At 47.2% G+C, this 16305-nt stretch overlaps 1 protein-coding gene across 2 annotated transcripts in view; it reads left to right on the top strand.

The window, feature by feature from the left end:
* Nucleotides 1-16305, top strand: part of man1a1 (mannosidase, alpha, class 1A, member 1) — a 117222-nt gene that overhangs the window by 87358 nt on the left and 13559 nt on the right. For both annotated transcript variants that reach the window (XM_036549548.1, XM_036549547.1), the window contains 3 exons: nt 842-936; nt 14938-15061; nt 15649-15742. In XM_036549548.1, the coding sequence (XP_036405441.1) occupies nt 842-936; nt 14938-15061; nt 15649-15742 (313 nt within the window). The remainder of the gene's footprint in view (nt 1-841; nt 937-14937; nt 15062-15648; nt 15743-16305) is intronic.

Raw genomic sequence — 16305 nt, 5'->3', positions numbered from 1 at the left:
CAGGAGAGTGAGTTGGACATCCAGTGCAACACACGGTAACTCCCAAGGACAATCTCCTGCAGTCGTTGAGACTGTCCTGTGACAGACAGCTCAGTCTTGCCCTTTGCTGTAGTTCCTCCTGTGTTTAAGCGGGAATGACAAGTGGGCGCTGTGCGCGTGAGTGATGAGGAGGGCGATGTGATCACTGCCCTGAAACCCCCACGGTCCCGTCTCTCTCCTCGCTGCTAGTCTGTAATTAGAAGCCACGATCTGTGGCCGAGGGCCGTGTGTAAAAAAGTACAGAGTACAGAGCTCATTTCAATAACGCCGCTGAAAAGGTGTTTTGTCTCTCTTCTGAGTGGCGTTCCTCAGGGTTTTCTTTTCTCTCAGAAGGATGTGTCATGCTACATTCTCATTACTCTGGGCCAGGACAGCGCTTCACTCACACAGTGTCCTGTACTCCTGACATGAGGTACACAAGCGCCTTTTTCTGCGGTGCTCTGCCAGCAGACTGCTGCTGTCCCTTTAGGAGCGTCATGGCATGAGGTGGCTCTGAAATCAGGCCAGGGCTGAAGTGCTCTGCAGCGAGCGGAGAAGCTCGGGCCGCCTCACTGCCCCTTATCGTTCCCCCTCTTATCAGCGCCCTCCAGGACACATTGTGCCCCGCCCCTCCAGAGAGCGCGGTCACCCCGCTGAGTGTGTGAGAGGGGGGGAGGACGGGGGCTTTCTGCAATCCCCCCACCCCCACCTCCCCCAGTGAGGGTGTGGGTAGCGGGGTGGCGTTTGGGATACATGAAAAGCTTCTAATGGGTTCTTACTGAGCAGGAAGTGAGCTTGCTGAAGACGGTCTCCTTCTCCGCAGGTGTTCAGGAGGAAGGCGGTGGAGCTGGGAGAGAAGCTGCTGCCGGCCTTCAAGACCCCGACAGGGATCCCCTGGGCGCTCCTGAACCTGAAGAGGTCAGAACCACTGCCGTGCTCCTGAACGACACTCACCTTCTGAACAGCACACACCAAACACCTGCACTGACTCAGTAATGTTCACACACCAAACACCCGCACTGACTCAGTAACATTCACACACTCAACACCTGCACCGGCTCAGTCCGCCCCCACTGAACACTGGCCTTTCTCTGATCTCCACCGCTCACCTTATGTTCACAATCCAAACAGCTGCAGTTGACTTCATATTCACTGCTGCCCCTACGGTAATGTCACCATCCGGCACAGCCACAGACTCTTCACGCTCCACTGCCTCCAACGGCGGTCATGTGGTGATTACATAAAGGCGCTGCTGCCGCTGATTCTTACCCAAACAAGACTGAGAAATTCTCCACTGTGTGGCTCAGTGCTGTAGGCTTTGGAACATACATCAATCAAACGCACTGGATTCAGATTATAAACTGCAGTAACTGAGATTCTGTCCCGGCCAGATGGGTGGTCAGTCCTGTGTAGGCCGCGCGCGCGCCGTGCCTCCGTCCTTTACGAGCGCCGTATAGCCCATTACTCAATCCAGCCTACAGCGGGGAAAAACCGGATTTTTACTGTGCATTTTTGACAAGGTCAAGGGTTTGAGCTGTTGACAAATTCGGAGTGATGTTTTTTGTTTTTCTCGAGCAGCCCCGGCACGCTTGCGCCTTGCTCTCTCCCGGTGACAGCCTCTCGCCACCCACTCGCTCCCCAGAGAACGCAGCGTGAAACGGGGGGCCGGCCCGCTGTGAGGGCCACCCGCTGCTCCCCGGGGACGCACCTGTCACCCAATCTTATTGGCTCCGGGACTGTTTTCCCACAGACGCTCAGAAACGCCACTGGCAGCTAAACCCTGCTCTCACCCTGCAGAGAGAGAGGGAAAGAGAGTGAGAGAGGGACGGAGGGAGAATGACAGAGAGAGAGAGAGAGGGAGAACGAGGGAGACAGGGAGAGATGAAAAATTTAAAATTTGAAAAGGCTTTACAAATGACAACACTGGATAACTCCCGTCAGAGAGCAACAGACAGATGAAGGGGTTGGGGTGGAAAGACAGGGACAGAGAAAGAAGAGAGATGGAGGAATGGAGGGAGGGAGGGATGGAGGGACAGAGAGAGGTGACAGCACACAGCACAGTCAGGGATTTGTCAGTCAGTGGTATGGTGGACTGGTAGTCACATTTACGGTGATGCATGTTCAGTTGTTACACAGCCTTATTGTCACTCCAGAGCCTCATGCTCCCCTTCCACTCTGTCAGCTCTCCCCCAGGTATCACCTGATGTACGCGGATCTGATCTGGATTAAATCCACAGATCTCTCCCTTCAGACTCATTCAGGGGTGGAAAATCTGCTGACTTTCTTATGCATTTTTGAATTTATAAATGTATCCTAGTGTTCCAAATATACGTCTTGGAGTGCTGCTGAACAGTTGAATGAGCTGGAGCTCATAGTTTAATGCACCTCAGTGAGCTTGTAGCAGACTTCTCCGCACTCTGCCTGTGCAACGTAAAGGAAGCTTCAGGAGTAATTTAAGACTCCAGCTCTGCAGATTTCCGTTCGTATTCATATAACGACAGAAATATAGCATTTCCGTGGATATGTTTGACCGCAACAAACATTCATGAGCAATGTTCACACCGAATGTTTAATGGAAGTTTTATGTGTCGGTAACTACATTAACATGCATCCAGTATTCCAGATAATGGGTTATAAATATCTGTTGAATAAGCTATTTACATGCACCATGAAACGCAACCACCACCCCTGCATACATGATAATCAGTACCCCCTATTAAGGCCTGGAAAGAACATCCATGAATATCCCTGGAAATTACATTATTTGTGAGAAGGGCTGAAATAATGTAATAATGCTCACTTGTGTATTAATTTGTGTTGTTTTCTCAGCAAAATAGATTATTGCAAATGCTTGAGTCCCCGTTAAGCCTTTCTTTGATAGCTATGACAGCCAGCATATGAATTATGACCTAAGATTTATTGCAAAACACTGAACATGCACAGACATAAGCTTATCGGAGGAGTATTCCCAATAAGGTGTTTACGTGACTCAATATGCAGTTTAATAGAGGAATATCCTACATATTTTATAACTGGAATGGGGAATTATTCGGGTTATGCTTAAGGGAATAAGGCATTTACGTGACTAATGTCATAGTTGGAATATGTGAATAATCGGATTAACGTCAGAATATGAATGTGCGTGTAAATGTAGTCACTGCAGCTTGGCACTTGTAAAATCCTAGTGAAAATTGTGATTGCTGTGGAATGAAAATAAGGGGTTGGGGGCTCCAGAGTGAACACACAGCTGACAGAGAGCCAGAATCCACGCGCACAAATCATAAGATACCATCCAAACACATTACACCCTTATATTTCTCCCTCATTGTAGTTGAGCTGTCAGATATTAATTAAAATCCAGGTTGTCATGGAGATTGCTGTGCGTGTGCGTGTAACCAATTAATTTCCCCCCTTCCTGCCCCCCCCCCCCCCCCCCCTCACAGTGAATAAAGCGCTTTTGTACACATCATCTCATGGCTGTTGAAGCATCCATGCTCCCAGAGAGCCGTAGCCGCGGGCACTGAACACCCCTTCCCTGCTTTACGCAGTCTTCACCCGGTCACACCGCCTTCCCCCCGGCGTCCGACAAACACAGCCCCCCCCCGAAACGCGCCCAGTCCGCCCAATCCACCTGCCGGAGCGGAGCTCAGGGCTGGCGCTTTATTTATTTGCCCAGGCGTCACCTCCCTGGCACAGGCACGGCCCTCACAGGACCGCTAAATCCGCTTTGTTTGGCTGTTAAACAGTCTAATTACCGTCAGTCAGCTCGGAGGAGGAGCGCGGCGCCGGGCGTCGGGCGCGCCGTGCAGGCGTTCAGGGGTAACGTGGCAAAGGGGAGCCTCTATTCAGCCTCTAACGAGGCAGGGGGGAGCCTCTGCCGAGGCCTCTCTCAGTCAGCCTGCAATTTGCTTTGATTAACACAAGGTTTTATGTGTTGGGCAATGTTTTTTTTGTTTTGTTTTGTTTTTCTCTGGGGCTGCCAAACTCATATTGTTATTTCAGTAATGGAAGAAAGTGAGACTTGCTTAAGTGTGTTTTTCGTGAATACGGAGGAGGTGCATTGTGGGAAGGTTAAAGAGAGGACTTAAAGACCCTGAGATTAGCTGGGGCTCAGATCATGGTGACATGAAGGTGTCCTTCCTATCATGGAAATTCAGTAGAGGGGGACTTACAGGTCTTTAGTCTCTCTACTTTTTTCTGCTTTAGCTTTTGTTAAGAAAGCGTCTCTCTCTCCCTCCCTCTCTCTTTCTCTCTCACTCCCTTGCTCTCTCACTTGAGGCCACCCAGGTCAAGTACAGAGTTCAGTTCGGGACGGGCTATGCCTTATATTTATTCTCCGGGTGAGTGCAGTTTTAAACAGTGGATTCTGCAGCCCCTCTGTATGTGCTGACAGTTTGCCTGCGTAGCCCAGATAAAGCCCCATGTTAACTGTGTGTATTATTCCCTGATGCGTGGTAATTGTGAGAGCAGTGTGGATTATAGATTGACTGTACCTCACACGGCAGGTAGCCTCAGCGGGCCGTCCCCTCCCTCGAGTAGGCAGATGCACTGTCACCTGCTAAGCTCAGTAAACATTGTGCTGATGGTGGCAGAGGGGCCTCTCATTGGTACAGAGCAGGGTCCCATCGGGGGTTGGGGGGCGGGGGGGGGGGGGTGGTAATGTGAATACTTCTCTCCCGCAGGTGGAAACAAGAGTGATGTACCATAGGACTTGTCCTATTCTTGGTGTGTGTGATTGTGTGTCTGTGTTTCTGTGTGTGTGTACGTGTGTGTGTGCATGTGTGTGTGCGTGCCTGTGTGCGCATGCCTGTGTGCACCTGGGTGTGTTTGCTTGCACATTGTAAGACTGTAAATAAATCAAACTTCTGCAGACAGCAAGATGACTTTAAACAGGTTTATCATGTTGCTAAACAGTTGTAAGTAGGTTGTGTTTATTCCGTGAAGGTTATACTGTCTTGCACCCTAGTTTGGCATTTGACTGACAGTGCAGAAAATAGCATCTGAAAATCCTGCGACAACTGATGCTTTTTTTTTTTTACATAACACACCAGAAAGGTAGGCCACCCTCATAAGATGACACCTTTAGGTCTTTGTATAAACAGGTGAATGTTGCCCTAATGGTGCTCAGGTAAACCCACTCAAAGCTTCAGGTCTTGCGATGCACATTTGACAGTAATCACAAGACATGTCAGAAAAGTGACGAGTCTAATTTGTTCCAAAAGAAAAGGAATAAAGCAATATTTCATCTGCCTTCAGTGTCTTCAGTCTGACCCACTTTTGTTCGACACCTAGACTCCCCCACTTTTATTAGATGAGTTAAATATTTGCACTAACCCAATTTCATTAAGCCAGAGGCTCTTCTCTGCCTTAGTCCTCTGAGAGGATTTTAGGTGAAGGCGACTGACAATAAAAGTTACACAGATGTAGCCGCGATAAGAAGTTTTTTTTCTAGTTTGTCCTAACAAAGTATTTCTAGGACATTTTCCCCCTCAACTGTCTCGGTCTTGAAATGAATTTTAATGTTTTGGGAGAGGAGCTACTCTGAGGCTGCTCATTTTTAAAAGTAGTATTAATCAGTGAGCTATCTTTGGGTATAATCGGGGACTGAAGTATGGAGGGCAGAGATGGTATTTTGCACATGAAAAATGTCACTGTCAAGGTGATTGGCCAAGTGTGTGATTAGCTCTAGATCCACTAATCCATCTATGGAATATAAGGTTTAATGCAGAAAGAGGGTGATACTTACATATTTCTCTGTGTCTGCTCAGGAAGTCTTCCTGCTGAGTAACCCAGGAATGGGTCACAGCATTTTAATGTGCAAGTTTGCTCTTGTGATTTATTCTTTGCTAGTGTAACCTTGACCCCGATGGAGCAGGCATGCTGCTGTTTCTCGATGTGTAGCATAGTGGTAAGGAGCAGGACTCTTAACCGAAAGGTTACCGGTTTGATTCCCCACTGGGGCACTGCTGTTGTGCACTTGGGCAATGTAGTTAACCCTGAATTGCCTCAGTAAATATCCACCTATATAAATGGATAACATGTCAAAAATTGTAACCTTTGTAAGTCACTCAGGGTAAGAGCATCTGCTAAATGCCAATAATGTAATGTAATTTAATGTTCCTAGCAGGACAGTGGGCGGGGCTAACAGGAGGTGGGGCAGGGCCTTTCCCCTTGTTGCCCCTCCCTCCTCCCCGGGCGTGTCAGTCAGCGGGATTCACCAAAGTATGCATCACTCGCAGTGTGAAGCGTAGCGACCACCGGCCACTCTTGGATCGGCCCTTTCAGGCAACTGCAGGGATCCGCTGAAGCCCCCTGTGTTCTCAGTATGAGGTGCAGCATCTGTTGGCGGGTTTGCGGATCAGTCCTTTTAGGCTGATTGCCACTAGATGTACAGCAGACGCCCGTCAGCTTCAGATGGGGCTCTTGTTCATCAGCATAAATAGGAAAAGCCCCCAAGGTTATAGAAACTGTAGAATTGCTCCTTTCCCAGAACTGTTGCAGCAGAAGCCATAAAGGACCTGTGTACTGATGGCGAATCCCAGGCCACCGGATCAGCTTCGATTCATCTTTGCTTTGTGTAATAGTTTGTCTCCATTTCTTTCTCCCTGGGTTTGATTTATTTATTCCTGGAAAAAAAATTCAATTTTCTTTTGTGGTGCAGAATGAAAAATTGCACTCGTGGAATAATCAATCCAATCAAAACATTTGGGATTCAACAATCGATGTAATTAGCTTTGGAAACATGAAAGGACCAAATTCTCTGAAGAAAGCTGCTCAGATTTATTAGAATAGTTCTTCAAAGAGGAAGTGAGAAAATGTTCACGCTGTTTCCCAGGACTTCTCACATTAAAGCCTTCACAGCGTACCTCTGTTTTCAAATGGAACTGAAATTCAGTATTTCTGTATCGCTGTGACTTGTTTGCTTAGAAAAAGCTCACAAAAGTGAGAGAAACTGGGAACATTAAGGACATGTTTTTAAGGACAAACATTCGTAGTCTTTTGTCTGAACTCATAGGTCACTTTCTTTGAAATCTTTGGCTCATCAAATGGTCCTTTTTGTTGCTTGGGTAATGAATTGGCGGTGTGGCAAGCCATCTTATTTTAGCTTGAATACTGACCAAGGACTTCAGGAGATCAAACGGCTTTGGGAAAGTTCCCTGTCTCATTTAGCAGATGTCGGTTCCGCAGCTGCCAAGCGCAGATGTGCCGGGCTACACCTGCTCACCTGCTCTGAAGTTAATTTTGAGGATCGAGACAGACGCTACCGATGGATAGCAGGTTGACATTGTTGCCGCGGAATGATCCGGAACTCATTTATCAAACTCCAGGAAGTCCCGGGCCCGTGAGCTGTGTGGAAAAGTGTGTCACGGTGCGTTATATTTGGAGCCGGAGAATCTGCTATCTCCTGTCGCTCGTCAGCAGTCACAGCTGTCTCCCTCTCTCTCTTTCTTCTCTCTCTGTCACACATTTTACACATTTGCAGTGTAACTTTTACAGAGGAAATTTCCTCTCGTAAACAAACGTCAAACCTCAGTGCGTTTTAGTGGAGGGGTTTTTTGATGCAGGAAGGCCTCTCTGTGAATTCTTGTTAAATGCCTATTGTATGACTTCATACATGAGTGGCCTCTGCAGAGCAGTTTAAGATAACACTTCCCCTGATCTCACCACTTTCACTAGTTTACCCCCACACACTCTTTTTTCTCCAGCACTCCCTCAGTCATTGAACCCAGGCAGTGAAGTTGTGGGTTCCCTGGCACACTGAGATATTTCTTATGAACCCATTTCCCTCGGCTTATCTCTGCTCCGCACCCCCTCCCGCGTCCTTTTATTAGGACCGTAAGCAAGATAAAGGATTCCCAAATCAAATTTTCCCTGCTGCCGGAGCCTGACATCAGTTTAAGTAGACTTAACCTGCCTAAATTCAATTAAACGGGAAGCCGTTAGAGCAGGGCAATCGGTCGGGAGCCAGGAGGCGCGGCAGTGACCGGAGAGACATGCCACCGGGCAGTCAGACAGACAGGGATAGACAGGCAGAAAAGCTGACAGGCAGACAGTTAGATAGACAGATAGACAGGCATGCCGATGGAATGACAGACACACAGATTTATAGACAGATAGGAAGACAGAAAACAAAACACACAGATATACAGGATTATTTTATCATAGTTAATCACCAGCCACCAGGGCTGAGCTGCTTCCTGAGCTGACTGGTGAAATAGCAGCAGCATTATCCAGCCACCACATTGCAATGTCGATATGCAGCTGTTTGTGAGTGTGTCACATGTAAATATTTAACATTTCTAAAAAGAAAGAAATAAGCAAGATCTGGAGATGCGATATGTCAGAGCTTTAATGCAACAACATGAGTCCTTGCTCCAGTGTGTACACCATCAACCAACCTCCAGCGGTCAGTGAATGACCCTTGAAATTATCTTGAAACCTCAGACAGCTCCCTGACTCAACCATAACAATGAACGCTGGTAATATGTCGCTCCTGTTGTTGGTAGCTGATGTTGTTGGAAGCTTCTGTAAAGTTCCAGAAGATTATGTTTACTTTTTGGACAATGAAAACTTTATGCAGCATTACATTTGCAGGGTTTTTATTTTTTACATGATTATGAGGTGTGAATAAGTCTGTTTTTTTTTTTTCCATTCCATTATTTCTGAAACATCTTGTTCCTCCCAGAGCTGTTGACAGTATTGAAATTGCCCATTTGCATTCCAGTACTTCTTGCGCCCTTGAAATTCTTCTGCATGTCTTCATCTTGTTGTAGTATCTAAAGGGTATGAACTCATATGCACATGTATGTTTGCGCGCGCATGCAAATTATATATTTTGGATTATTCCCCGTGTAAACATAATGTATGTATAATATTAGTAACGTGGATAGAAACTGTAGTGTAAAAATATTAATGTGGATAGAAACAATGATGTTATAATATTAATAATGTTAATACCAACAGTAATGTAACAGTATTAGTAATGCTAATGGCAGCACTAAGTCTTCTGTACTGTCACGACGTTGTCTCACACTAGCTCATTACCCATTTTTATCAGAAAATAACAAGGCTGGTTTTCTCGTGCGTTCTGAATAAAAAGTAATTAAATGCCTCTGCCACGAAAATAATCTTCGGCAGTCGGTGACAACGGGGGTTTTCAAACCCGTCTTAGCTGGAGTAATGCCTCACCCTCCCTCTGCCCTTCAGCGCAGGCGTTCTGATAAAGCAGTTTACCGCAGTGCCACGTTTGGCCATTGACTGTTCCGAGCTTGACATGCAATTTGAAAGGGAAGAAAATGGTAATTGGTTTGTTTTTCTGAAAATTACATACAATCTGTATCTGGTCTTTTACTTAGCTGCGTGATGTTGTTTTGCCAAGGATTACCCAGGTAACATTTGGACCACGGGTTTTTTTATGACCACGCAGGGGGCGCTACATGCGCTGTGAGATCACTTTTACAAATCAACATATGTGGGTTTTTTTTTTGTTTCGTTTTGTTTAAGATTATTATTAAGGACGTTTCTGACTGGATGAACACAGTGGCAGAAAAACGTGTCAAGATTTTATTATGCCGCGGTTGTGTTTTTTAAAGGGAAATAAAATGACAAATTCTTTGAAGCCTAGTAGCACGTAAAACACGCTTTGCGTGGAAAGAGAGATTGCAGGCATCCCTCTTTCATCTCGGGAGGCATCAAAGCCTGCGACTGCTGTGTACACAGTGCGCATGCGAATCCGCGAGCCCCCGGGACAGCGGGCGCGGAGAGGAGGGGAACGGGCAAGGCCCCGTCCCGCTGTCCCGATCACTGACACAGGCACCACGCGACACTCCACGGGGTGCGCGTGAAGCAGGCCGTTTGTAGAGCAAGTAGAACACAGCAGCACTCCAAAGGGAGACATTCATATGGCATTTTGCACAGCTGGGAAAGAGGCTGGCTGATGCATGGCTTTCCACCACGGTTGTGTGTGTTTGTTCACTAATTCATGGTGGAGGAAGAAACCCCAACGCACGTGCTTGAGCTACTCCTGTTTTGGGGAGAGGACTATACAACAGAAAAACACAGGCCAGTGATGTTGCTCAAATGTGAATTTGGCGTACAGCACAGGAGTTAAATATTTGTTTACTTTCTAGTGTGAATTATTGATTACCTCTGAACGAAACTGTCCTAACTAGTTAGGTTTGAGCATTTAACGGCATGGTCTCACAGGAAAAACAAGCATACCTCCATTTAACTGACCTGGGGTCAGACAAGCCTACTAATATATCTGGGGCAGGCCAGCATATTGTTGGCCCAGGTTAATTTACTATAGAAGTGCCTCTGGCTCAGCCAGGATAGGATGTCTCAGAGCAAAAGCAGGTCAGCGTAAACGGGGGCTTAAGTTTCACCTCTCGTTCCGCTTGATCCCTCTGCGCCTCATTGAACGACCAAGCGAGCACATATAGACCGGTTTGTGGTCTCACTTGACTGGCAGCTTCACAAAGCGTTTAGATGCTGTCGTTACGAATTGATAAGTGCATAGCAATATCTTTTCACGCCAACGAGCAGCTATTGGACACTCATATGAGCACAACCTTGGTGACACCATAGCAACAGTGCCGATAACATCTCTGCATGCGCTGTGTGTGCCCCTGTTGTTCCTTGATGACTGGAAATGAAATACAATATTTAGCCGGAGCAGTGATATGATACGTAGCTTCGGAAGTCATATGAGATATAGCCTAAGTAGACAATTGCCATGATGAATAATGTTTACAAATGAAGTGCTGTGCAACTGAACACGGGTCAGGTGGGGTCGTGATCTCTCTGCTGAGCTTGGTGACCTGGTTCTCTCCTGTGGGCATCCATGGTAACAGTGCATTCTCATTCAGTGCACCGGTATTGTGAGAGGTGTGCTCAAGTGAGTGTACTTGTGCACCTGTTTTGTGAAATAGACGAACTGGACAGACAAAAGCTTTTGAAAGGTTCAGAATTTTTTATGGGCGTACAGACCGTTTGCTGTCGAAGTCTTCCAGTTCCTGCAGTCCTGCTGCTTTTCCCCGGTTTCCTCGCCTCTTAGACACTGAGAAATGGTCTAGCAGGGCCTGGTGCCAGGGTGTATAATTGGTGCTCATAATCAAACATTACTGTCCCGCTCCAGGGAAAGATATCCTATTTGATATGTGTCCTGTAGAAGTCCCCTTTTCCCCCTGACAAAATGAGCAGCAGGAAATTGCATTTAGATGTCACTGAACTTTACTTTCCCCTCTTTCGCGCCGTGTTTTCACACAGAGTTTAGCCTCTCTCGCTCCTCTTTGCCACTGTAATGTGGCAGTCATGCACATTGATTCTGTGTGTTAGTTTTCCACCTGTTGTGTGACAACGCGTCTGGGGAAATGCTTTTCAGTGGCTCAATGAAATCAGTGTTTTTAGTTGTCTTTTTCCCCACACAGTCCTGTACATATGTGCACACCTCGTCCCCATTGTGTATCCTGGTGTTGTTTCAGCATATAATATAAAATATAAAAATATAGTGCAGCATAATCAGAATTCTGTGTTATAGTGGGTGTGTGTTTGGCCTCATTGGTTCTACATTCAGCTTTTGAGGTTTAAGCCCTAGGACATTGTTTGTAATGGGACTGCAACAGTTGACTTGTTGGAGCTGGAGAACAGGATTGACTATCATGGTAACCCCGCATGGAGCAGCTAGCAACTGTCCCCCCGCAACCTGCGCCATCTGGTTGGGTGAATCCGCAGCGTTTCCCGAGACGCCGCCCCCTCTGGCCAACCTCAGGCACAACTTTGGCGGAGAAACTCGGTATGGGCTTTCGGGAGTTTTCCCTGTAACTCTTCTCCAGCTACCCGGCCCCGCGGCACGCCATACGCCGGCCTCCAGCGTGATTGAAAGAATTTAATTAGGCCTTGAGTGAGGGATCTGTATCTCCCGGCTTCGAGGGGGAGAGGAAGCGGGAGAAATACGGCGCTCGCGATCGGCGAAGTGAGCAGCGAGCAGCTCACCAAGGCTACGCATCCCTGCAGTCAGGAAACAAGCGCGGCGGCACTTTTGTCCGGTCGGTACATTACAAGCAGCGCTCTTAATTCATTGTCAGAGCCGTTTTTACTCTCTCGAGGCACTGTCCGCTTTTATGTTATGCGCTCAGCGCTGCAGATTAGTCAGCGCTGCTGGAAAGACTGCCAATAGCCTGGTGAAAAAAAAAAAAAAAAAGGCAAGCGCCTTTCCCTTGTAGTATCACCTCGCTACCTGTGAGGGCGTCACTCAGAAGGCCACACCACGTGGACCGTACAGCTTTGGGGAGCGTAGGCCCGCAGCAGCAGCTGTGGCTTAGGGAGGGTGAATGTGTGGTGGCACCCGCACAGAAGAGAGGCCATTGCTGAGGAGTTGTTGACGCTTTCTTCTCTTCCAATTAGCCAAGTCTGCCTGAGGACTGCAAGTGGGCGGTCCCCCAGGAAGCCAGCGTGTCTATAGAGAGCAAGGAGGGGAGGGATTTCAGCCAATGACCGGGGACCAAAAGAGATGTCTATCCAGCGGTCTTACTCCAGGGGTGGCATGCACTTAATGCAGCATGAGTCTTCTCCAGAATATAGGCGTAGCAGAGTAGCATAGTGGTAAGGAGCAGGGCTTGCAAGGTTGCTGGTTTGATTCCCTGCTGAGGCACTTCCGCTCTACCCTTGAGCAAGGTAGTTAACCTAGAGTTGCCTCAGTAAATATCCAGCTGTATAAACGGATAACATGTAAAAATGTAACCTATATAAGGTGCTCTGGATAAAAGTGTCTGCTAATTGACAATAATGTAATGGATTGAATATCACAGCACTGACTGCAGTAAACAAGAAAATCACAACGTTGACTTCAGTAAGCCAGAATATCACAGTGCTGACTGCATTAAACAAGGAGTTTATTTAGTAATGAAATAAAATGCAAATGAGAAGGCCTGACAGATTGGTGTAGATCACGACGCTACAGTAGGCGCAGTGTTTAAACATGTCAGAGCCTCCATCCCCCAACTTGGCTAACATCGCAATTTGATTAGCTTTCTTATTACAGCTCTCGGAGTTTAATAATCACTCTCGCCGGGTGAGCGTCGGGATGCTGGAACATGAAAATGTTATTTTTTTTCCGTACAGATATTCTGTGATTTACAGAATCCGCGTAACGTGATTTAATCAGCCATATAATGAAAAACAAATGGTTTTGGCGCAACGCGTGGAGAAAAGTGCGGATCTGAGTGATTATTATGCATGGCAGGGCCTGTATCTGTGAAGAGGTGGCGCGGTGGCGTTCACTGGCGGCATTTGCGATGCCCGCGTCTGTTTAGGCAGGGCCAGACACGCCGTTGCTCTCGCTCCAAGCCCTGAATGCGGAGGACAAACATGCGGGGGGGGTGTTTGGCGCTTCGATAATCTGACATGAATGGACAACACCAAGAAACAACAGACGTAATCCTCATCCTCTGTTTATTTGCTGAGGCTTTGATTCGGGGCAGCTTACATTGTTGCAAGCCTCACTCTGGCATATTATTCATATCTGCTGCTGGAGGGTGGCTGAATGTTCACTGCTAACTGTTGAGGTTGAGTGCCTTGATAAGGGGCGCAGAAGCAGTGTGTGGCCTTGTAGTTGCAGCTCAGTTACAGAGTCTCTGTGATAAATTTCCGCCTTTCTCTGGTTCGTCAGTTCATGAGGTGCTGGCTGCTGTTAGGTATAATGCGGTACTGTACAGCAACAGTAACCCAGGAGGGAGGGACTCTGAACAGGCCTGTCTGAAAGCACGCTCACTCTGCCCAGCGTGCATTCCATGTTACTGTTCTGGTGAGGTGCAGTCAAAATGATGAACAGAATCTCACCTCCGGTGGGGATATTAGTCCCCTCTATCACCTGCTCAGTATGCCACGCACACGCTCTCCCTCTCTCTTTCTCCCTCTCCCTCTTTCTCTATCTCTCTCTCCCTGTCTCTTGGTCCCAGGTTTGCAGTTGTTTTTTCTTCCTTATCGCTCCCGTCCTCAAGCACCCCCGTATTAATCTGACTGATTCATACAGTGTTAATGAAAAAATCTCTCATACACTTTGTCTTCCAGACAAAAGGTTTAATAACGAAAGTGACAATAGCCATTATTTGGGGGAGTCTGTGATTATGCGCCATTAGCGTTCCGACACTCAGCTATTTGTCTTAATAATTGGCGGCGACACAGAAGCCCAATTGGAGTGACTCGGGAGGTAATATTGCTCTTGAGTTATGGGTAATTGAAATTGGTCGGGATGGACACCATCATACGATAACACGTCTCCTTTAGGAGGCAATCAGCGCTGACATGCTGTCAGGAATCGGCGGCCGGACGTTCTTTTTTCATTCAGCTTTCGCAGAGGTCCTTGTAATTATTAACAGATTCTAATTGAAGAGAGGTGACCTGGAAGCCACAGGGTCTGAAACGTGACCACCAGTTGCAGCAGAGGGTATGCCAGCATCTGTCATACTGGGTGAAAATCTTGAAAAGTCCTGTCAGAAACTGTTAATTGCAAGGGGGGACTTGCTCTGTATTAATTTCTCCTCAGGCTAAGAGTTCTGGTCGTGATTCAAATTGTTGAGCCATGAGCTCTTTTGAATTGCATGTTTACACTGCAGAAGAGCAAACTCTCGGCTTTGTCCTGGCAGGAACTCTGACAGTGCCCTGACGAAGTGGCATTTACATTTTGGGGGTGTTTCTGTTTGAACCTGTTGTTGTTTCAAACACCATCCCCACACCTCCCAAGCCCCACCAACTGCCACCATCACCGCCAGCCAGTTTGAAGTGAGAGGAAGCTGCTCTGTGGTCTCCAGTGATGTCAGTAGAGTGACTGAGCAGCCCACAGTAGTAAGCCTGTTGCAGCAGAATCTGACTGTAGTGAACAGCCAACCCTGACCGGCTGTGTTTGTGGTTGTTCTGCAGTGGCATCGGGAGGAACTGGCCCTGGGCGTCGGGGGGCAGCAGCATCCTGGCAGAGTATGGAACCCTCCACCTGGAGTTCATGCACCTGAGCAAGCTGTCAGGGAAGCCTGTGTTTGCTGAGAAGGTAAGAGCTCCACTCTACAGACCGGCTCCCTGTGAAACTAACAGCCACATTAGTTTCCATATAGTACTAAGCTCATTGGGAAGACAGTCATCATCACTGCTGCTCTTGCTCTTTAGCAGTGATACACTGAAAGTCTGAAATTACATTACATTACATTATTGGCATTTCGCAATCACTCTTATCCGAGGAAAGTTACATAGGTTACAGTTTTTTACATTAGCCATTTATACAGTTTATACAGTTTACTATGTAATTCTGGGTTAAGTGTCTTGCCCAAGGGTACAACAGCAGAGGTACAACAGCAGTGCCTCTGTGGGGAATCAAATCGGCAGACTTTTGGTTACGAGTCCTGCTCCTTACCACCATGCTACGCTGCCCCCAGAATTTATATGACATTACATTATATCATTGTCATTTAGCTCTTATCCAGAGCAACTTACACAAGTTACAGTTTTAGCCATTTACACAGCTGGATATTGACTTCACATCCAGCTATATAAAGTGGTGAAATCTGCATCAGAATCACATTGCATCACATGGCAAACCTGATGCTTTTTTAAAATGATGTGCGTGCACACCGCTTCCAGGTCATGAATATCCGCAAGGTTCTGAATCGACTGGACAAGCCCCAGGGACTGTACCCCAACTACCTGAACCCCAACAGCGGCCAGTGGGGCCAGCGTAAGTCAGCCTCCTCCCTCTACCCACAATTCCACTCCACTCACCAGGAAAACCTGCCTTCTGTCATCTCAATTACCCCCCCATGGTGTGCTGTCTGTGTCGCTGATGGACTAAACACAGTCATTTTCTTTAGTCATTCACAGTCATTAGAACTGCTCACCTCAGAGTTCACGGCGCCATGGGTGAGTTACTTTAGAGCAATTGTCATATAATGGCATTTTATAATTTTATACTTGTGCCTTTTTTTTCATTAGTATAAAAAAAGTATTGTCTTTGAGGTGTGCAGTTCTGGAAAATATCACTTATGAAATTCTCACATATCCCATAAAGGTTGCTGAAGCTCAAAGTTGGCTTTACTACTCCGTCCACGGAGACATCTCATGCCGCGACCGTGAAGTCGTCACACTCACAAAGTAATGTTTGCGAAGCGTCGTATCAGTGAATCATTGTCCTTGTCCTTGTCCTTGTCCTTGCCCTTGGTCATGTCTGGAGCCTGGCTGGAGCAGAGCTAGGTGACCATGAGGGGTTGCAGGGGGATATCTCCTCTGTCTGATGGCAGTGGC

The sequence above is a fragment of the Megalops cyprinoides genome, chromosome 17 (assembly GCF_013368585.1).
Source record: "Megalops cyprinoides isolate fMegCyp1 chromosome 17, fMegCyp1.pri, whole genome shotgun sequence".
Lineage (NCBI taxonomy): Eukaryota > Metazoa > Chordata > Actinopteri > Elopiformes > Megalopidae > Megalops > Megalops cyprinoides.
This window is presented reverse-complemented; position numbering and strand designations above follow the sequence as displayed.